Here is a 23,874-nt window from a genome sequence, read left to right as displayed (position 1 = left end):
AAATCTCAATTTTCATTATTGAGATGATGATATCTCAGTGATAGCTATGTTTTTTAACATTCCTGCAAAACAGTGAATTATTAAATACTGAGTTATTGCTTCTGGGGAAATAAAAGGTTAGGTTCCTGTAAACATCTGGGCATAACATTTTTTTAAAGTCAATTAATAAATAACCTTGTTTTATGTGTGTTTTATCTAGCTAAAGATCCCTTACTTAATATATACTGTTGAACTCACTAATACTGAACTCAGAGCCAACAATAACTCCTGAATGAAGCTTAGCTAAACAGATATATCTTCTCCATAAGACATATCACAGCCTTCTTGTGCTTAAAGACCCTATAAAGCACTTCAGCACTATGCTTGGGAGCCATTTTAATAGCTAAATCACCAACCAAAAGACACAAAAATAAAATGTGGCACTAAATAAACCAAGAAAAGGACACTTGCTTATGGCAGGAGAACTGAAACGAGAGCAGCCTGTCATCTGGTTCAACCCCAGTTCAGACTGTGCACACAGGGCAACTCAATTTTTCACCACTCCGCACTTGTCAGTAAATGATCACAAAAGCACTGCAAGGATTATTTAGGGATTACATATAAATTTTAGCAAATAGACCAATTCACAAATACAGAATCCATGAATAATAAGGATCAAATGGATCTCAATTATTTAGGTATTCTTTCATTTCAGCAGTATTTTATAGCTTTCAGTATTCTTTAACATACTTTGTGAGATTTATCCATAAATATTTCATATTTTTTATACTATTTTTAAATAGTATTTTTTTTAAAGATTGTTCCTTGCTGCGCACGCTCAATCATGTCAGACTCTTTTGCAAACCCATGGACTACAGCCCATCAGGCTACCCAGTCAATATGATTTTTCAAGTAATACTGGAGTGAGTTGCCATTTTCTACTCCAAGGGATCTTCCCAACCCAGGGATCAAATCTGCGTCTCTTGTGTCTCCTGCAATGACATGTGGATTCCTTACCACTGTGCCACCTGGGAAGCCTTGCTAGTGTATAGAAACACAATCAATTTTTGCACATTTATCTTGTATCCTTCAATCTTACTATACTTCTTCATTAGGTCTAGTAGGAGTCCATCAGATTTTCTACATAGAAAATTAGGTCACATCTGTTTATTAGGACTTTCTTTTATTCCTATTCCAGAACCTACTGCCTGGTTCTGCATCTCAGTAATGCTGACACTGAGGTCTTTAGAAACCACTCCTTCCACTTCAAATATTTTTGAAAAGTTGGTGTAGAACTAATATTATCTCTTCCTACAGTATTTAGTAAATTCACCAATTGGTCCAGTAGGTGAACTGGACTTACAGTTTTCTTTGTGGGAAGTTTTTTTTTTTAACTACAACTTTAGTATCTTTAATACATATATAGCTATTCAGATTAATCTCTTCTGCTTCCTCTAGAATTAATTTATCCTTTTTCTACATCATTAAGGTGGAAACTAAGGTCATTTATTTGAGATCTTTATTCTTTTCTAATATAAATATTTAAAGCTATGGATTTCCCAGTAAGTACTGTTTTAGCAACATCTAATATATTGTGTTTCTGTTAATTTAAAATACTTTATAATTTCCCTTTTTGTTTTTTCTTTTAATCATGAATTACTTATAAGATGCTATTTAATTTTCAAATATTGTAGATTTTCCAAGGATATTTCTATTAATAATTTCTAATTCAACTGCACTGTTATCTGAGAAGGTTCATTTTAGGAGTTGATTCCTTCTGAATTATTGAGATTTGTTTTATGGCCCAAAATACAGTCTATCTTGGTAAATGTTTGGTATGAACTTGTGAACGAATGGGTATCCTGACCTTCTTGTATAAAGTGGTTTGTAAACGCAGCCAGGTCAAGTTGGTTGACAGTGTTATTCAAGTCAACTACATCTTTGAAACTTTTTTTTCTGTCAATTTATTACATCAGTTATTGAGAGGGATCACTGAAATCTCTGACCATAATTGTGAGTGTTTCCTTGAATTTCTATTAGTTTTTGCTTCGTTTGTTTTGAAATTCTATTACTAGCTGCCAGTGGCTCAGTGACAAAGAATCTGCCTGCCAATGCCGGAGACCTGGATTCAAACCCTGGGGCAGGAAGATTCTCTGGAGAAGGAAATGGCTACGCACTCCAGTACTCTTTCCTGGGAAATCCTGTGGACACAGAAGCCTGGTGGGCTACAGTCCATGGGGTTGCAAAAGAGTGAGACATAACTTAGCAACTAAACAGCAACAACAACAACAAAACATTTGGCACTAATAGTCCTCTTAATTAACTGATCCCTTTATTGTTACAAAGTGATCTTCTTTAACCCAGGTAGGAAATATTTCTTGCTCTGAAACCTATTGTAATACTAATAAAACCAGTCCAAGTTTCTTTCAACTAAGTCAATCTGTTATGTCTTTTTCCATTATTTTAATCTATTTGTGTTTACAGTTACTATTTCTTAGAGGCAAGTATATGGTCAGATCTTGCTTTTTAATTCAATTTCAGCCTTCAAATCAGGATGGTTTTTAACACTACTTTTTTAAAAATATGAAACACCACACAAATTTATGTATCATCTTTGTACATCTCTGTATCGTTCCAATTTTACATGTGCTGCTGAAGCAAACACTATTTACATTTAATGGGATTATATAATATCACTAGGTTTGAACCTATCATATTATTATATTTTTCCCATCTGGTCTTTGGTCCCTTCATCTTTTCATGGTTTCTGTTGACTTAATTATTTTATATATTCAATTCTATCTACTGCTTTGGCTTATCAGCTATAAGTTTTTGTTTTGCTGTTTTACTAACTGCTAGAGTTTATGACATATATCTTATCTACCTTTATATTGTACCACCTAATGAAGGGCATTAAAATCTTTAATAATATCTTCCATTTCTCCCTCAACCTTCAAGCTGTTACTATGCACTGTACTTTTTTGTATGCTATAAGCCTTACAATAGTTTAATATTTTTGCTCTGAATAATAAATTACCTTTCAAAAAGATTAATAAAAAAAGATTATACATTTACCCAAGTAATGACCATTTCTGCTTTTTTCTTTGTTCATCTTTTGCACTTTCCTGCTGCCTGAAGGACATTCTTTAAAATTTTTCCTATAGTGGTAAGGTATTTGCATAGACATTTCATCAAGAATGACATACAAAAAGCCAACAAGCAAATAAAGAGGCATTAGACATCACTAATATCAAAGATGCAAATAAAAACTCTAAGATGCCACTTCATATCTAGTACGATGGCCATTAGCAAGGAGGAGAGGGCAGGAGGGAAAAAGGAAGGAACAAAGGAGAGAAATAAGCACTGGTGAGGATGTGGGGAACTTGAAGCTCTTGTTTATTATTAGTGGGAATGTGAAATGGTGCAGCCACTAAGGGAAACAGTCATTAAACAGAGAACTACCATAGGCTCGAGCAATTTCACTTCTGGATATATACCCAGAATAACAGAAAGTGGGCATCTGAACGTACACTTGCACCCCCAAGCTCACTGCAGTATTACTCACAAGAGCCCAAAGGTGGAAACACCCCAAATATCTATTGACAGATGAATGGATGAACAAAATGTGATATACACATAGAACAGAGTATTAGCCAATGGTGGTTGACAGGGGCTGATGGATTGAAGAATGGGGAATTAGTGCTTTAATGGGTATAGAGTTTCAGTTTGGGAGTATCAAAATTTCTGCAGATGGATAATGGTGATGGCTGCATAACACTGTTCATGTACTTAATGTCACTATACACTTAAAAATGGGCTTCCCATTCTTTACCAGCTCAGTGGTAAAGAATCCACCTGCCAATGTAGGAGATGTAGGTTCAACTTCTAGGTCGAGAAAGTCCCTTGGAGAAGGGAATGGTAACCCACTCTAGTATTCTTGCCTGGAAATCCCATGGACAGAGGAGTCTGGTGAACTACAGTCCATGGGGTCACAAAACAGTCAGATACAACCTAACAACTCTATAACAATAAAACTTAAAAATAGTTAAAATGTTAAGTTCTGTGTTATATACTGAATATTTTATAATAATTAAAAAATTTTAAACAAAAGAGTCACTTCTTTTTCATTTCCTCTGGAATATATTGTTATTGAAGTATAGTTGATTTACAATGTTCTGATAATTTCGGGTGTACAACAAAGTGATTGTTTTATATAAAAAATATACGCATATATTCATCAGGTTCTTTTTCAATTATAGATTATTACAAGATATAGAATACAGTTCTCTGTGTTATATAGTAGGTCCTTGTTATTTATCTATTTTAAGCATAGTAGCGTGGAGAGGGCAATGGCACCCCACTCCAGTACTCTTGCCTGGAAAATCCCATGGCGGGAGGAGCCTGGTAGGCTGCAGTCCATGGGGTCGAGAAGAGTCGGACACGACTGAGCGACTTCACTTTCACTTTTCACTTTCATGCACTGGAGAAGGAAATGGCAACCCACTCCAGTACTCTTGCCTGGAGAATCCCAGGGACAGGGGAGCCTAGTGGGCTGCTGTCTACGGGGTCACACAGAGTCGGACACGACTGAAGCGACTTAGCAGCAGCAGCAGCAGCAGCTTCGTGTATCTGTTAATTCCAAACTCCTAACTCATCCCTCCCCTACCTTTCCCTTTGGTAACCATAAATTTGTTTTCTATGTCTGTGAGTCTGTTTTGTAGTAAGTTCTTTTGTATGACAAGTAACTTCTCAGAAAACATTCTCAGAGGGAACAGAATCCAAAGTTAACAAGTATTTTATGGTATGTTTAAAATGTCATTTGACTCTTTTCTGGCTTGTACATTCCAACAAAAACTGTCATCCTTATCTCTTTTTCTCTATATATAATGTCTTTTTTCCCCCTGACTGATTTGAAGATTTCCCTTTACTATCACTGATCTTCAGTCATTTGAATATTGTTTCTCTCAAATTAGATTCACTGAGCTTTACACAGTTATGAAGTTTATACTGGATTGGCCAATAAATTGGCTTGGGTTTTTCCATAATATTTAATGGAAAAGTCATTGAAAAGTGAATGAAGTCGCTCAGTTGTGTCCGACTCTTTGCGACCCCATGGACTGTAGCCTACCAGGCTCCTCAGTCCATGGGATCTTCCAGGCAAGAATACTGGAGTGGGTTGCCATTTCCTTCTCCAGGGGAAAAGTCATTATTTGGTCTAATGTTTTCCTGTTCCCCCTCCCTTCTCCTGAACATCTAATTAATTTATCTTAGACTTGTGATGTTATCCAATAGCTCACAGATGCTCTGTTCACTTTTTTCCTGTCTTTTCACTCTTTGCTTCATTTTGGTTAGTTGCTATTCCCTACATATTCCAGCTCACTTACCTTTTCTTCTACAGTGTCTGCTATTAATTCCATCAAGTATTTTTTACTTCAGATATTGCATTCTTCATTGCTAGAATTCCCATTTAAGTCTACTCATACCTTTTATTTATATTCTCATCGTTTTCCTATTTTCCTCTACCTTCCTGAACATTGACAGCATTATTAATAGCAACTCTTTTTACAGTTTTGTCTGCTGAATCAATCATCTTTGTCATTTCTGGGTCTCTTTCTAGAGATTAATTTTTTTACCCTAGTTATGGTTATATTCTCATGCTTCTTTGCAAGCATTTTAATTTTTTAATAGAAATGAAACTGACATACCATCAAATTAGCCATTTCAAAGTGAAGACATCAGGGGCATTAGTACAGCCACAATGTCATGCAACCACCACCTCTACCTAGTTTCAAAATGTTTTTATCACACCAAAATAAACTCCATACCCACTAGCCAGTGATTCCTCCTTTATCCTTACCCCCCAGGACCTGGCAACCACCAATCTGCACTCTGTCTCTATAGATTTACTTATTCTAGCTATTTCAGGTAAATGGAATCAGATAATATGTGACTCTAGTGTTTGACTTCTTTCACTTATTAAAAGTGTTTTGAGGAGCATCACATTATACCATGTATCAGTATGTCATCTTTTCTTACAGATAAATAATATTCTATGGTGTGTATGCACCACAATTTGTTTACCCATTCATCCATCCATTTGGGCTGCTTATACCATCTGGTTATTATAAATAGTGTTAATATGAACATGTGTGTGCATATATTTGAATAACTGTTTTCAATTCTCTGGGGTATATATCTAGGAGTGGAATTGCATGGTAATATTATGCTAAACACTCTAAAGAAATCCCAAACTGTTTTCTACAGAAAATAAAACACTTTACATTCCCACCAGTATAGTACAAGTGTTCTGCTTCCTCCACAACACCACCAACACTTGTTATTGTCGGTCTCTCTGATTCCAGCCATCCTAGAGAGCAAGAAAGGATACTCATGGTGGTTTTCACTTGCATTTCCCTAATTACTAAAGAGGCTGAGTATTTTTGTTCACGTTCATGTTGGTCATTTGTATATTTTCTTTGGAGAACTATTTATTCAAGTCCTTTACCCATTTCAGTTGGGTTTCTTTTTATTGTTGAGTTACAAGAATTATAGTTCTTATGTCATTGACCCATTTTGAGTTAATTTTTGTATGTGGTGTGAGATAGGGGTCCATGTTTATCCTTTTGCATACAGATATCCAGTTGTCTTAGAACTCTTATTTATTGATGATGTTATTCTTTCCTGCGCTGTGTGGTTTGGGGCAATCTTGTCAAAAATCAGTGGGTCATATACGTAATAGCTTATTTCTAGCCTCTCAATTCTATTCCATTGGTCCTCCTTCCTTACGCCAGAACCACACTGTTTTGATTACTGTAGACTTACAGTATGTTTTGAAATGGAGTATGTAGGAGCCGTCCAACTCTGTCCTCTTTCAAGATTGCTTTAGCTATTTGGGCCCACTGCAATTCTATAAGCAGTTGAAGATCAGTTTTTCAAGTTCTGCAAAAAAGGTCACTGGAATTTTGACAGACTTTATACTGAATATGCAGACAATTTTGCATAGTACTGCCATCTTAACAATACTAAGTCTTCTAATCCATAAACAAAAAATATCTTTCCATTTACTTGAGTCTTCTTTAATTTCTTTCAACACTGTTATATAGTTTTCAGAGTACAGGTCTTCCAATTTCTGTATGCTTCTGGATGATGTTATAAATGCAACTGTTTTATGAATTTCCTTTTTGGATTCTACACTGCTGGTATAGAGAAACAGAACTGTATTTTGTATCATCTTGTACTACAGCTTTTCTGAATTCGTTAGCTCTGTTTTTTTTCTTTGTACTCATAGATTCTTTGGGATTTTCTATATACATGGCACATGTCATCTGCAAGTAGAAATGGTTTTATTTCTTCCTTCCAGATTTTGGATGTCTTTTATTTCTTTTTCTTGTCTAATTACCCTGGCAATAACGTCCAGTACAATGCTGAAGCAGTGGTAAGAACAGGCATCCTTGCCTTGTTCCTGAATATAAGGAGAACTTTTTAGTCTTTCACCATTAAACTGGATGCTACCTGTGAGTTTTCCATAAATGTCCTTTATCATGTTGAAGAAGTGCCCCTCTATTCCTAGTTTTTGAGTGTTTCTATTATGAATAGGTGTTGAATTTTACCAAGTGCTTTCTGTATCACACAGGAGGTGATTATCTGTGTGTGGTGTGGGTTTCCATTGTCTATTAATGTAGTGGATTATACTGATTGATTTTCCTATGGTGAACCACTCTTGCATTCCTGGAGTAAATCCCACTTGGCTGTGGTATACAATCCTTTAAATATATTGTTGGATTTAGTTTGTTAGCATTTTGTTGAGGACTTTTACACCTATATTGATATGGAATACTGATTTTCAGTTTTTTCTTCCTCATGGTGCCTTTGTTTTGGCTTTGATACCAGAGTAATACTGGTTTTATAGAATGAATTAGGAAGTATTCCCTTCTCTCCTATGTTTTGGAAAAGTCTGAGAAGGATTGGTGTTAATTCTTCTTTAGATGTTTGGTAGAATTCATTAGTGAAGCCATCTGGTTCTGGACTTTTCTTTGGGAGGGATTTAAAAAAAAACTGAATCTGTTTACTTCTAATAGGTCGGTTGAAATTTTTTATTTCTTCTTGAGTCTGTTTTGGTAATCTGTGTTTCTAGAAATCTGTCCATTTCATGTAGGTTATCCAATATGTTGGCATACAACTGTACTATGAGCCATGCTGCTGCTAAGTCGCTTCAGTCGTATCCGACTCTGAGTGACCCCCATAGACGGCAGCCCACCAGGCTCTGCCATCCCTGGGATTCTCCAGGCAAGAACACTGGAGTGGGTTGCCATTTCCTTCTCCAGTGCATGAAAGTGAAAAGTGAAAGTGAAGTCGCTCAGTCGTATCCGACTCCTAGCGACCCCAGGGACTACAGCCTACCAGGCCCCTCCATCCATGGGATTTTCCAGGCAAGAGTACTGGAGTGGGTTGCCACTGCCTTCTCCACTATGAGCCATAGTACTCTCTAATAATTCTTTTACCTCTTTAAGGTCATGGTAATGTCCCCACTTTCATTTCTCATTTTAGTTATATGCATCTTTGCTCTTTTTGTCAGTCCAGCTTGTCAGTTATCTTTGCAAAGAACCAACTTTTAGTTTCAGTGATTCTTTATACTGCTTTCCATTCTCTATTTTATCTCCACTTTAATCTTATTTTCTTTCTTCAGCTAGCTTCGGGTTAATTTACTCTTTTTCTGGTTTTCTTAAAGTGAAAAGTTAGGTTATTTGTTTGAGATTGTCCTTTTTAAATGTAGGTGTTTCCTGCTATAAATTTCCCACTGAGCACTGCTTTTACTGACTCCCCTAAGTTATAGTATACTGTATTTTTATTTTCATTTGTCTTTGTTGTTCAGGCGTTCAGTCATATCCAACTCTTTGCAAGCCCATGGTTGCATGACACCAGACTTCCCTGTCCGTCACTGTCTCCTGGAGTTCGCTCAAACTCACGTCTATTGAAACAGTGATGCCATCCAACCATCTCATCCTCTGTCGCTCTCTTCTCCTCCTGCCCTCAATCTTTCCCAGCATCAAGGTCTTTTCCAATGTGCTGGCTCTTCACATCAGGCGGTCAAAGTATTGGAGCTTCAGCATCAGTCTTTCCAATGAATATTCAGAGTTGATTTCCTTCCGGACTGATTCGTTTGATCTCCTTGTTGTCCAAGGGACTCTCAAGAGTCTTGCCCAGTACCACAGTCCAAAAGCATCGATTCTTCAGCACCTCAACCTTCTTCATGGTCAAACTCTCACATCCGTACATGACTACTGGAAAAACCATAGCTTTGACTATAGGGACCTTTGTCAGCAAAGTGATTTCATTCATTTTTAATACACTGTATAGATTTGTCATAGCTTTTCTTCCAAGGAGCAAGTGTCTTTTAATTTCATGGCTGCAGTCACTGTCCGCAGTGATTTTGGAGCCCAATAAAATAAAGTCTATCACTGTTTCCATTTTTCCCCATCTGTTTGCCATGAAGTGATGGGACTGGACATCATGATCCTATTGTTTTGAATGCTTCTGAAGCCAGCTTTTTCACTCTCCTCTTTCACCTTCATCAAGAGGCTCTTTAGTGGCTTTTTGCTCTCTGCCATTAGGGTGGTATTATCTGCATATCTGAGGTTATTGATTATTTCTCCCGGCAATCTTGATACTAGCTTGTGTTCCATCCAGCCTGGCATTTAGCATGATGTACTCTGCATATAAGTTAAATGAGCCGGGTGACAATATACAGCCTTCATTTGTCTTTAATTATCTGCTTATTTACCCTATGATTTCTCCTTTGATCTGCTGGCTGTTTAATAAGAGTATGTTGGTTAATTTCCACATATTTGTGTGTTTTTTTGTATTCTGTCATTGATTTCTAGCCTTATTCCACTGTGACCAGAGAAGATACTCTGTACGGTTTCAATCTTTCAAAACATACTGAGGTTTGTTTTGTGACCTAACACATGGCCTATTCCTGGAGAATGCTTTATGTGCACTCAGTAAGAATTTGTATTCTGATGTTGCTGAATGCTTTGTATATGTCCATTAGCTCTAATTAGTTTATAGTGCTGTTCAAGTCCTCTATGTCCTTACTGATCTTCTGTCTAGATGTTTTATCCCTTATTCAAGGTGAGGCAGCATTTTAATCTTGGATGACAAACACTGAATTTTATATGTTAGGTTCTGGATTGTGTGGCATTCCTCTATATAGTTTTGGACTTTGTTGTGGTGCACAGTTAAATTACTTGGGATCACCTGGAGTCTTCTGAAGACTTTCCAATACCCTATGTATTACAAGGTCTTTATAAACTAGACAGTGGAAACACAAACTATTCCCAGCCTCGTGTGAGCTCCAGAAATTCTTTTCTTACTACTCTCCAGTACTTCTTTCCCTGACTTTGATATGGTCCTGTCATGCATCTACAGATCAGAACTGAGCCAAAGACTCAAGAAGAACCCTCTGAAGCACTTTAGAATGCATATATGCTTGAGTGCACTCTTGATTATATATTTGCCACTTCTCCCCACAGCTCCCTTCTCTCTGGTACTCCGACCTACAATTCTAACCACCCTGGCCTTCCCGAACTCTTATCTTTGTTTCCTAATCCCAACAAAACTTGGTTCTGTTTTGATTCCTCCTCCTTCTACTGCAGCATGCAAACAACCTCTGGCTCTGTTTCAAACTACTGCAATAGAAGGGCTTACTTCCATGTGTTTCTATTCTCTCAGAGACCACAGTCTGTTGCTACCTGTCATCCAATGTCTAAAAACCATTGTTCACATATATATATACATATATATATATATATACACACACACACATACATACACACACACATACACACACACATATATATGCTTTCAAGTTTTTTAAGCAGAAAGAGTATATTATTGCTGCATAACAAATTACCCTCAACTTAGTGGCTTAAAAAATAAGCATTTTTTAAATCTACTTTCTAAGGTTCAGCAGTCAAGGACCAGCTTGGCTTAGTGGTTCTGGCTCAGAATCTCTCATGGTGCTGCAGTCAAATGGTGGTGGGCCAGCAGTCTCTGGGGTGGAAGCTTCACAAGGGCTAGAAGACCTGCTTCCAAGAAGGCTCAATCACACAATGTAAGCTAAAGGCCTCCGTTCCTTGTTAGCTGTTGGCAGGAGACCTCAATTTCTTACCATGTGGGCCTCTCCAGTGAGCTATTCACAACATGGCAGCTAACTACTCTCAGAGTGAGCAATGCAGGGTGACACAGAGAGAAAGAGAAGAGAAGCTTTTTTTCTTTTGGGGGCCACACTCTGCAGTATGCAGGATCTTAGTTTCTCACCAGGAACTGACCTTGTGCCCCCTCTGTGGAAGCACAGTCCTCTGGGCTGCCAGGGAAGTCTTCCACAAGGTCTTTTATAACCCATCCCTGGAAACGATCCATCACTTCTACCATATTCTACTGGCCAGACCTGGCAGAGCATTAACACAAGGGTGGCAGAGATCACTGGGGGCTATCTTGGAAGCTGGCTATCCAGAGGACAAATCCTGTTACGCCAGCATGGCAGAAAGCCAAAATCTTTCTTAAACATTTTATCCTCCCTGTGATTACTACTTTTTTTAATCCCCTAACTGTAAACTGCATCCTGTGACTTTAAAAAGGGATGGGCAGACTGTGGACCCTACTCCAAAGACAGACTTTGAAGAAAAATAACTAAGAGTAAGTACCAGCAGCTTTTAAGTGAAAAGGACAGTTCTGGGGCATATGGTAAGAAAGAAGAGAGCACTTGCAGCTGACCTGCCTTGAGAAACATTCAAGTGCTTCACTCCCCCAAACAATTACTTACTCTAATGACCAACTTAAACATCTGCCCTCCTTTCCCAACAATTTCCAGAGCAACAATAGCAACAATACCAGTCATAGTAATTTTAACAGAAGTAACAAGAGTGCTAGGACCAATGCTAAGCATCTGGCCTTTGTTGTCCCAATTATTCCTCACAACAGACCTGTGGGATACTATCATTATCCCTTAAACTTTAGACCTTTTGTTTCTTAATGACCAAACCCTGGCTTTACACTTTACAGTATACCTTGATACAACTTTATTCTTTCTCTATAATACCTGGCTCCCTCTTGTTCTATAGGATTCTCAACTTTTCTGGCACTGAAACTCTATTTTGTCCTCCCTATTCTCCTACTTCACTTCAATCAGGCCTTAAAGCTTCCCCTTAGTTTCCACGTTCCCAACAGCAACTACCAAACCTCTTTAGAAGGAATCACCACTTTAGACTTCTATTAAATCCCTGCTGCTGGGCTCTCCCAATACTACAGTTGCCTAACACAGACTTCCCAACCCCCTGAGACAAACTGCCCAATCAAGTGTGCCTCACCAACTAATCCGAAAACATTTGCCCTATTTCAGTCACTAATTTTCAAGTATCATTTCACAGCACATGTGGCTTCTCAATTTATATTTGCTGCAGCTTAATGTTGAAATGGTTTCCTTTCCCTCAAAGTAAAAGTGTTAGTCACTTAGTCGTGTATGACTCTTCCCAACCCCATGGACTATAGCTGACCAGGCTCCTTTGTTCATGGAATTCTCCAGGCAAGAAAATTGGAGGGTGTTGCCATGTCCTTCTCTAGGGGATCTTCCCAACCCACAGATCAAACCTGGGTCTTCTGCATTGCAGGCAGATTCTTTACCATCTGAGCCACTAGGAAGCCCTAAGGGCTAGTAATGAAACATCAGGAAGAAAGATCCAAACTCTTAGTACAGTATGCTGGAAACACAGGTTACCATCAGTTATTTGTTGAATGAATGAAAAAAATAAATAAACTAATGACTAACTTAGAAAATTCTGAAGGGGATATAATCCAAAGAATTTTTACAAATAAAAAGATAAAGATGCCAGTGAAAACATAAGCAATTCACAAAAGCCAAAATACAGAAGAATGTAAGCAAATCATAGAAATTCAAATTAAAATATCTCTTTTTGTCAGACAGATTGACAGAGACAGAAAATTTGTCACAGAAATAAGGAAACAGGCATTCTGATAAACTTCTAATAGATATAATTTTGTATTTTTGGTATTTATGCATCAAATATCTTTAAAATCTGCATATTCCTTTGAATAGTATTTCCATTTCTAATAATTAATTGCAAGAAAATAATGGACAAAGGAACACAGGTGTATATAAAAAAATACTCATGGTGGCATTAACTATAATACAAAATCTGTCCAACAATAAGGATTTGATTAAATAAATTTTAGTACTTTCAAACTATGGATTAAATCACTTGAGTATTATGTATTACATAATTCCAGTTTTTTTAAAATAATACATATTCACATAAAAATATAACTGCATAGAAAAAAAATTAGAAGTATACACCCCAAAATGTTAGCAGTGATTACTTCTGTAAAAGAATAATGGAATTACTGGTGATTTTTTTTTCCTTTTTACATATCTATACCACCTAATTTTTCTGCATGAGTTGTACATGCATAAGAACACACACTTTTAAAAGGTGAAAGTAAAATTGTGAAGAACAATTTAAAGGCAGAAGTATCATTATGGCAGCAGAACATGGTACATTCCTATGTTCCTTAGTAATAATGTCAGCTAGAGACAATATAATATCAAAGAGGATACCAAGTAACTCGGTATTCAATACTCTAGTTTTTAATTAGTTCTAGGAACATATATGGAATAATTTGCTAGTACTAATCAGGCATTTTAAGAAACAAAACACCTCCCGAATAAAAATTTATCTACTAATCCTAAAGATAATACTGAAAATCACAAAGTGAAAAATCTCAACTGCTGCAAGATGCCAGCTTCAATCGCCTTTTCATATCTTTTCACATTTATCTTGAGAACTCTCTCTCTAATACGAAAGCAATCACCATGAAAATAACAAAACATAAAAATCACTTGTAAGTTTAAAAATTCAATGTGACTTTAGGTTTGGCCAAAGAGGAAATGTTCTCTATAACTTCTACTATTCCAAATTAGGTTAGTTTTTTCTCTCAGACTTGAACAGTTTGGGACGATAAAACTTAATCAATAACAAGAGAGGGTCCTGAAGCGAGCTGAGAAATACTTATTTGCTACAAGCAAAGTATGTCTGTCTCCTGGCCCTGTGGACAATTTCTAGCCAAGGTGCAGGGAACTGCTGTGGCCATGCAGAATGTTGCCTAGTTTTTGTCTGCAAGGCCTGGTTCAACATGACCAGCAGCACTGAGGGTTAGTAAATCCTCATTAGGACTGATCCATAAACCATAATTTTCAATGACGTGGTCTGACATAAAACAAATGATAATTTCTATCTATCTATGGTAGAATTACTGTACCCATATAATTAACAGCAGGTATTCATACAGTCACTTAGGGGGAACTTCACACCTACAGCGCCGTTTGTAAGTCACATCCCATAAAGCGCCATCAATGCAGCCAGTGGGACTTGACGGCAACCCTGAAGGCACAGGAAGCGCTAAGCACAGTACCTTCCCTTTAGCCTGTGGAGTAATGTCTTTGAGGAAAGCAGTATTTGCTACACAAGAAAACTGCCTAATTCAAGGAAAAAATCAAAGATAACTTTGCATAAAGGAGAGATTTACATTAATGGCATCTGCGTGAAGCAGCATCATACAATACCAAAACTTACAACACAATTATGGTTACTGTTGACAAGGATGGAGATCTCCCTGCTTTAGTGGCAACCCTAGCACCATTCACCCACTCATCCAGCAAATACGTAAATATCACAGACAATAAGAACTATTCTAGGACCTGGGGATTTAGCAGTAAACAAAGTAACAAGGAAGACAGATGTTAATTAACATTACCTATTTGAACAGAATTTCAAATGTCAGAGCGTCATTAAATAAAAGGGCAGGGTGTTATGAGAGCACATCCCAGGCCTGTGAGTCAACTGAACCAAGCACAGGGCAAGAGGTGGGTGGGGGGAGAGTGAGAAGAGGGCCAGGGAGAGGTAAAGCAGGAACAACCATGCTTAACCTAGGACCTAAAAGAGTCTAGTTTCACTGAAGCATTTAGACTGTTTCCTAGGCACACATTAAGTCCGAGACGCAGAAAGATATCCAAGCTAAGAGATCAAGTTGGTAACTGCTCCCTAAGTCTGAAGCTCAGAAAAGAGGTCTCGATGAGGTATAAACTTAAAAGTCATTGACTCAGAAATGATACGTGAGGCAGAGGAACTGGAGATTTCTTAGGCAAGGTGAACTTCATGGAGCGGGGATTAGCGGGGAGGTCATGGATTACTCCCTCAAATCACAAAAAAATGTAATTTCTTCTTGCAGTGAAATTAATTACTCCTCTCTTGATTTGCAAATGTGAAATAAAGTAATTTTGTAAAATTACAGTTATGATACAATACCCTTTTTTGTTCAGAAAGGGTAAGATTAAATGTATAAAGTTCTTGGAGAAATGCCAAGACCTAAGAAAACTATTTCTTACAGTGAGTCCAAGGCATTATATGCTATAGTTTATTTAGCAGAGCACTTCCTTTTAGCCTTCTCCAGCACCCCAGAAAAAGCAATCTTTTTCTAAAGCACTGATACAACTACTTCACAAGATTTGTCACTGAAAGTACTTCCAGTCTGCAGAACTGCCACCTACTGAAGCTAGATCATGACTCCTGAATACACCAAGTCCTGGAGGGATGTGACACCAGAAAGAACAGACGAACCTTCTGCTGTTAACACTCAAAATCTACCAGCGTTCAGGACTATTGCTATAATTCTTACACAACCTGCCCTGCAGCCTTCCTATGACAAATATATAGTATGTAACTGCTCTATAAACTGGTGGTCAGGTGGTGGTTATAGGAAAGCTGAGTTAAAATGCTCTATAATTTATGGCCCAAGCACCATATAAGAGTGACATGCCTTAACACAAACTCACCTGATTTATCTGAAGCATGTTAAAACAATATTGACCAAAGTGCTGTATCCCTCACGGCTCCAAAAACTAGAAAACGAAAATGAAGAAATAAAAGTTCAACTTAGTTGGTGATCACAATGATTAGCACTTTAAACATATGTTCGTGACCAAAAATCAAATATATAATGGAGCAGATCTAGATCAGCGTAGAACTTTCTATGATGATAAACATATTCTAGATCTTCACTGTCCAAGCTGGTAGCCACATGTGGCTACTGAACACTTGAAATGTGGCTAAAACAAATAAGAAAGTGAATTTTAAACTTCCTTTAATGTTATTTAAACTTAACCACAAGTGTCGACTAGCTACCATACTGGATGGAGCAGATCTAGGCTGAACAAAGTCTCTTCTGGTTCTAGAGTTCTACAACAATTTCAGCAAAAGTGAAGCTGTTAAAACAATCTAAAAGTTTCAGATTAATATTGAATATATACTTCCCTTGCTTCAGTAAGGTTTTAAACAGCTCTGTTCCCATCCTCTATAAGATAAATTAAGCCTGAAGATGTAACATGCATACTCTCTTAGGTGGAGTGGAAAAGAGCACATGGTAAGGCTACCTAGTTTTGGTTTTTTCCTGTTTCTGGCTTTAATATCATTACCAAAAAACTGCATGCATATTAAAGTTTTATATAACATTTTCAAAAAGAAAATCACCACTGTGACACATCCCATTCTTACATTTGGATTTGTTTCCTTATGGGTCTGACCTCCTTGCGATGGCTGTATTATCTTCATGTGGCAAATCTCTTCTACATGTAACTTAAAAATAGCTATCAGGGACTTCCCTGGCAGTCCAGGGGTTAAGACTCCGTGCTTCCACTGCAGGGGGCACAGTTCGACAGTTTCACTACCAGGGCTCAAACAAGATCCCACAAATCCCGTGACCAAAAAGAAAGATAGCAAAGAAGGGCAGGAAAACCCAAACTTATAAATAAATGGACCTTGTAATGGTAGAAGTTAAGACACAAAATTATCTACAGTCCCCCCAAAAAATTATCACAACTTTTATATACAGCAAGTTAAATTCAATCACTTGTGTAGAAACTTTTATACTAAAAAATTTTAATACTGAACTTTCCCTCTGAAGCAAAGGTTCTTGAGATACGTATATACAGACACCATATGAATATACATGTGTTTATATGTATATACATTTCTGACTACCATTTTTTCAAGATGACAAACTAGAGTCAATTCAAAATGCCTTTGAAAGTTTTCAATTATCTAATAGTGACCTCAGCATCTATGTCAGTTTTTACATTTTTCAAGAGAACTGCATGTTGTAGAAATAGCACAAGGCCTGAGTACCGGTGAATTTGCATTTTAATCCAAGCTCTTCAGGAGATTGCCTTTTGAGCCTTGGTAAATTACTTTGTGTATCTTCAGAGTTCTTTCTCTTGCTTCTATTTTCTTTTTTCTTTTTTAATTTTTGAAAAGTAAATGCAAGTCCTCTGGTAGGCAGCCTCTAATGAATAGAGGAAAGCAGCAATAACAAACTACCATTTCCAAGACTGAGTTATAAAAAGACCATCATTACCCTCCTGCGCGTCACCTGCTCTCATTCCCTCTCACCTGTTTGCTCTGTGGGAAGCCCGTGCCACGTTGTAAGCTGTCCTGTAAACAGACCTACGTGGCAAAGAACTGAGGGACACCTTGGGCCAACAACCCAGAAGAAACTGAGGCTTTTGGTCCAAGACACTGCAAGAACTCAGTCCTGCCAAGAGTCTCATGAATGACTCAGAAGCAGATCTTCCTCTAGTCAAGCTTTCAGATGAGATCACAGCCCCAGAAACAGCTTACCTGCAATTTCCTAGGAGACCTTGAGCCACAGGCACCCAGATAAACTGCACCCAGATTTCTAACCCATAGAAACTGGGATGATAAATATTTGCTGTTTTAAATTCTTAATTTCTGGTGTAATTTGTTATGCGGCAATAAGTAATACAGTCCTGGTCAACTCTAAAGTTCTATAATTCTATGATGCTTTAGATGTTAACTAGTATATTTAGGCAAACCCCAAAAAATCAATTCCCTGTTCAACATTAATAAATAATTAATGCTAGAATATGAAAGTGGTAAATTATGAAACTTAAACATTTACATTTTATTCAAGAGAAAATCATTAAAAAGTACAGCATTAGTGAAATGGTGTTAAAATACACCACCAATATGTAAAACTACAAACCAAACCAATTTTCTTTTTTTAATCGAAAAAAGTTCACTTGGACATTAAAATATGAATTAACTACTAAAAGCATTCTCAGTGATCTAATATCCCTTACTTCCCAGAATTTAACATTATTTAATAAGAATTTACCAAAGTTAAAAAAATCTCATTTTGTTTTTCATGTATGCCTCTACAAGTTAACAATGCTTATCTACAGACCTGTCTGTGTTTCTTCAATATTAGAGTTTGGCAACACTGGTGGCTGATCCTGAGAAAAAGGCACAATAAAATACAGCGGAAGTTCTAATCTTCCGATATACAAAAGGCAGTTTTATGAAGAAGCAAAAACAGAAGCACCTATTCACTCAAAACTGACGATACAATTTTAAAAATTCTGTAAGCCTTTCCTTCACAATTATAAAGATCTGTATAAATTAAAACATGAAACTATCAGTCTGTAACAGCACTCTGGGAAGTCACAGGATAAAAACTCTGAACTTAGTTTTTTTCACAAACAAGTTATATTAGATTTATACCAATATAAAGATTTCAACTATTCCACAGACAATCTGGAATGCCCACCATAGCACATCTCTTTAACTTCATTTCTTCTTTAAAGACATGCCACATCTACTGTCCTATATTTAAAAGAATCTGATAAAAATATCAAGTCATATCAATACAATGCAGAGCATTTTATACTGCCTACAGCTTCATAAAATCCACCTTCCCTTCATCTGTCAAAAAGTTTCTAGCTACCTTTCATTCCAATTACAACTATGTGCTTTTAGAGAAACCTATTCACGTGTCCCAAAATTGCCCTACAGTGATACCCTGTCAGGCACATCAGGACATGTAGTTCCAGATTCCAAGCTACTAAGTGAAAACAGGCAGGATGGTTTATGGATACAAGGCACCACTACCTGGAGGGGACCTGCCACTCATGAAGAATTAAAGGTCCATCGTGAATCTGAAATGTACTGCTATTATCACTTGCTGGGTGTATTATGAATCACATTCTGCTCATCTGATTAATTGAAAGCTGTGCAAAATTAAATCTATAAAATCCTCAACAATTAAATCCTGCTTTATAAAATGGCATTATTAAATTATTATATCTATACAACATCTTATATTGACACCTATCCCACAACCGACAGGCAACCCTCACTTCAGTGTCTCATCTGACAATATGAAAAGCAAAACATTTACTATTCCCATTCTTAGATTCCAAGCCACTACAAAACTGAATACCAACTCAAAGCTTCTTACTCTAAAATTTTCATGGGCTTCTTAAAAAGTGTTTTAAAAAAAGTTTTTCATTTTCATTTCTTTTCAAAAGTACCACAAATAACTATTTTTCTGTAAGAAAAACAGAACAATTTGGTACATATTTTAACAGTGCCCTAGAGACTATGAAGGCTTCCCAGATGGCTTAGTGGTAAAGAATCCACCTGCCAATGCAGGAGACCTGGGTTTGATCCCTGGGTTGGAACAATCCCCTGGAGGAGGGCATGGCAACCCACGTCAGTGTTTTTGCCTGGAGAATCCCATGGACAGATGAGCCTATCAGGCTACAGTCCATGGGGTTGCAAGAGCCAGACACAACTTAGGGACTAAATAACAACAAAGAATCTATGATATATTCTAGAGAAGTCTCACTCTATGAACCATTCCAGTGGAAAACATCCACATACATACTACCAGCCAAATAAAAAAGAAAATAGTTATCAGACACCAATTTTAAATATCAGGTGCCATATTTTGCCATATTTATATTACCTCCTTTAATCCTCATCACCTTGGAATGTAGGTGATACCTCCGTTTTTCTAGAAGTTGGGTCACTCCTCCATGGTCACATCACTAGGATTAAAACTCAGTTTTGTCTGGTTCAAAGTCCCCTTCCCTCCATTATATGTTAAATTATAAAGAACTCAAGTCCTTAAAAATATTCCTGTAACAAAGGGCCTGATCTCTAAAACAATAATGGCAAGGATCCTATATAGAACTTCAGGGAATTACTCAAAATCGATGACACAAAAATATAAATTATAATTATTATGAATTCTATACACATACCTAATATTTTGAGTATCTAGAAAAGGCATGAATATATCTAGATATGATTTGATTATAGTGTGTATTTCTCCACTATTCAGTCTAATAAAAACAAAATTCAATTTTGCAATATCTAGACTTTTATTATGATCTATACACATAAATGATCCGATATCCAGTGCTCAAAGTATACAAAAGAAAAGAAGACACAGAAATAGATGTAAAGAGGAGGTTAACTACAGAGAAAAAAAAAACCCAACACATTGGCCAATTATAACTTTCAGAACCTGATTCTAATACAGAAAAACCACTCAACCTCACTTTCTATACTGTTTGTATACTAATAACTGATAATCAGCTTAGATATTTTTGATAGTCTTATTCTTTGTTGAAAACCAGACCAAGCCTCTCCTTCCTAGAATTTCATTCCAGGCATGGCAAGTAAGCTAAAATGTGAAATTTACATGGTCTTCCATGCTGAATTATGTCAGAGTAAAGAACTATGATGTATGTAACTTATCCTCAAATGGTCTAGGAAAAAAAACATTATGTGTGTGACAGAAAGAAAGTAAATGATAAATAGTAAAATGGTAACAGGTGACTCTGAGTTAAGGTTACAAGAATACTCTTTGCATTATTCTTATTATTGGTACTTTTCTGTAAACTTGAAATTATTTCCAAATAAAAAAATGTAACTTAAAAATTACATGGCAGTCTATCTGAAGTTAACAGTGCAAACCTGGAATATACAGCAACATTGTCACAAATACAAATCACAGATTTTTAAAGAAAATTTTAGTGATGGGTGAAGAAATCTGAACCATGTCCTACCAACTAATGATCACTCAGGAATAAATTTCAAACTACACTGCCATGGAATGCAATGTGGCAACCGGTGCCTTGAGTTGAAAACATATTAGGATAAAACCGTAGACATCACATAGTTTGTTTTAAGTTTCACAAATTTAATGTAGGCCTGCTGCAAAATGCAGCAAATTTACAATTCAAGTGGTATGTGTTATCTCTGGTTTGCAATAAAATACAAATTGAAAAATGAAAAACCTGCCAAATTACAAAACAAGAGTATCTGGATTTTGATGGTTTTATTAAACAAGATTTTTTTTTCCTACTGCAGCTCAGTACACCGTGGTATGTGTGAATCATCTTGAGAACGCAAGGACAGAGAAGAAATAGCCTCCAGGAGCAATGTTGCAATCTTTTCTCCTACAAGGTTACTATTATCCCGCGTGCCCATCACAGTTTTGATTTCAAATATTCATCATGCTTCCTTAAAACATAAGGATGCATCAGAAAAAGTGATTAATGCTCAAAGTTCCCCAAAATCGTGAAATCAAACATTAAAATTGAAGGTTTTCAGCTAACAGTTAAACACCTTTAAAAGATCATCTCATCTTTTCTGCAGGAATCACCCAACTTAAAATCCTTTAGTATGTTCCGCTAATTGAATGGTCCTTCTCTACCCAAGGAGATTTAAACCTTTTGGGGAAGGTGGTGGGGGGTGCGGGAAACGCGTCACCCCAAGTAAAGATCCTTTCCAAAGAAAATTCTCAGCAAGTGCAAAATTCTGCACATATTTTCAGGGACTTTCAGATCCCAAGGCCATTATCCCCGCCCCCTCTCCAGAAGGATCCCAGCTGAAGCGTTTCCCCGATCGCCTCTGCGGAACACCCCCCTGGACCCAATCCACACAGTGCCCGGCTCTCCCCCGAGGACGGGAGGCTCCGTCCTCTCCGGGTGGATTCTGTAACCGATCTTTGTCTCTCCGCTCAACTCCCTTCACCTCGGCAAGGTCACTAGCTGCCAACCACCCCTCTGTGCCGAGCTCTCACCGTAGTAGTTCGTAGGAGCCACGGCACAACTTGCGTATCATAGGATACATTTTGCCCCCCTCGGCCCCACCTACCTTCCCCATTTCGGAGCCTTACGTCTTCATCACTTGCCCATTATACAGAAATAGCCACCACCGCCCGCCCCCCGCGCGCCCCCGCCCCGCCCCACCGATCCTCCCGCGCCCCCCGGGCCCCTTCTTGGCAGACACTCCAAGGATGGACCCCCCCCCACCCGTCTCCCCTCCCTTCCCCTCCGCAGGGACCCTCCCCCTCCCTCTCCCGCACTGTCGCCTCTCCCGCAGTCCCCTCTTCCGGCCGTTCCCACCCCCCCGGCCCCCCTACGACCCCCACCTCCCGGGTCCCTGCTCCCCCTCACCCACTGGCCCCCTCAATCCATTCGTGCCGGCCTCCTCGCCTCCCTCCCGGCTCCTCCCCTCTGGACACCTGTGTCGTCCCACCCCCTCCACATTCGCTCCCCCCCCAATTCATTCACCTCCTCCCCGGCTCCCTGCCCCCCGCCATCCTCCTCCCCTCCCCCTCCCGCCCCGAGAGGGCCCGAGGAGGGAGGGAAGGCGCGGGGGGAGGGGAGGCCGCCAAGGGGCCGCTCTTCTCGGGGTTCGCCGCGCGCCGCGGACCCGCAGAGCTCCCCAGCGCCCTCTGTCTCCTCCCCCGGCGGGGCGGAAGTCGGGGCCTCCAGGACGCCCCCAACGAGGGTATTTACCTTCTCGCCGGGGACACTTTGCAGACGACTCCAACATTGGCAAACACTACAGAGAACTGACCCCGCTCGGCCGCCGCCGCCGCCGCCGCCGGCTTCCACCCCTCGGGTTCCCCGCCCCCCGCCTCCGCCCGCCTTTCGGGCGCTCCCGCCGCGCCCTCCCGGGCCCGCGCCGCGCGCTCCCGCCGACGCAGCCGCTCCCGCGCCCCAGCCCGCCCGGCACGCGCGCGCGCGCGCCCCCGAACCCCCGCGGACCTGCGCCGCGCGCCCGGCACCGACCCTCCTCCTTCCTCCTCTCGCCGGCCCGCGGCCGAGCGCGGCCATTGTTCGAGGCTCCGCTCCCGCCCCCTGGCGGCCGGCAGTGCGCCGCAGTGGCGGCCGTCCCGGGCGCTGCGGTGCTGGCGCCGGCAGGCCGGGCCCCCGGGCGAAGGCCCCGTCCCCGGGTCCTTGGAAAACGGGGGCGAGCGAGCACCCTGTGATCGCGCCCCGTCCGCAGTCTCCGGGCCCCCGCGGCCCGGTTCCCCGCCCCCTCGGCTGCAAAGGGTGGGCCTGGGGCAGCCTCGTCCACACCTGCAACTCGGCCACTGCCTCCCCCGCCCAATGGACCCTCTGCTCTTTCCCGGCGGTGTCTGCACCCCGACTCCCCGCCCGTACCTTCCCCAGGCTTTCTCGCTGCCCCCCTTTGCTCTGCTGGGGACGCGCTACCATCCCGCGTCTGCTCCGGCCGCCGCTGTGCGATGCACGGTTTAGCGGATCCTGCACCTTTCCAGACTGGGAGGAGGAGGGGGCGGGGGAAGGGGAGGGGGTTAGCGCAACTGTCTCGCCCAGAAAACACTAGTGATCAGTAATCACCTGCTCTCCAAGAGCCGCAGCGTGGCCAGACAGCCTCCTCGACCAGAAAAATCACGAAAAGATATATCTTTCGAACCAAAAAGGAGGAGGATCATCCTAGAATAGTGCCCTAGATTCTAGATTGTTGAGGCGAGAACGCCAGAAAACTCGAATTACTTCTTGATTCGTCCTGGTTTTGATGTGGGTTACTGATGTCTGGATAACTTCAACCCAGTTAAGCCCCGTGAAATCCAACACTCCATTTAGTAAATGGCACCATAAATAATCTGGTAATAAAGTACGTCTAAAAATAGAATTATTAC

General features: G+C 39.6%; 1 protein-coding gene across 12 annotated transcripts in view; it reads right to left on the bottom strand.

Moving 5' to 3' along the window:
- The window catches only part of STAU2 (staufen double-stranded RNA binding protein 2), a 309,920-nt gene extending 286,459 nt beyond the window's left edge, over positions 1-23,461 (bottom strand). For 2 of the 12 annotated variants that reach the window (XM_070382246.1, XM_070382248.1), the window contains exons 1-2: positions 22,724-22,800; positions 15,887-15,952 (exon numbers count right to left, since the gene is read on the bottom strand). Coding sequence is in view for 3 of the 12 variants with exons in the window: in XM_070382255.1 (XP_070238356.1) it covers positions 15,887-15,904 (18 nt within the window). In the remaining 9 variants the exon portion in view is untranslated. Of the gene's footprint in view, positions 1-15,886; positions 15,953-22,495; positions 22,515-22,723; positions 22,870-23,374 lie in introns of those variants that run through there. The other 10 variants (XM_070382247.1, XM_070382249.1, XM_070382255.1 and 7 more) reach the window with 9 other exon arrangements.
- Positions 23,462-23,874: the final 413 nt, after the last annotated feature.

Source organism: Bos mutus, chromosome 14 (assembly GCF_027580195.1).
Source record: "Bos mutus isolate GX-2022 chromosome 14, NWIPB_WYAK_1.1, whole genome shotgun sequence".
In the NCBI taxonomy this organism is placed as follows: Eukaryota; Metazoa; Chordata; class Mammalia; order Artiodactyla; family Bovidae; genus Bos; species Bos mutus.
This window is presented reverse-complemented; position numbering and strand designations above follow the sequence as displayed.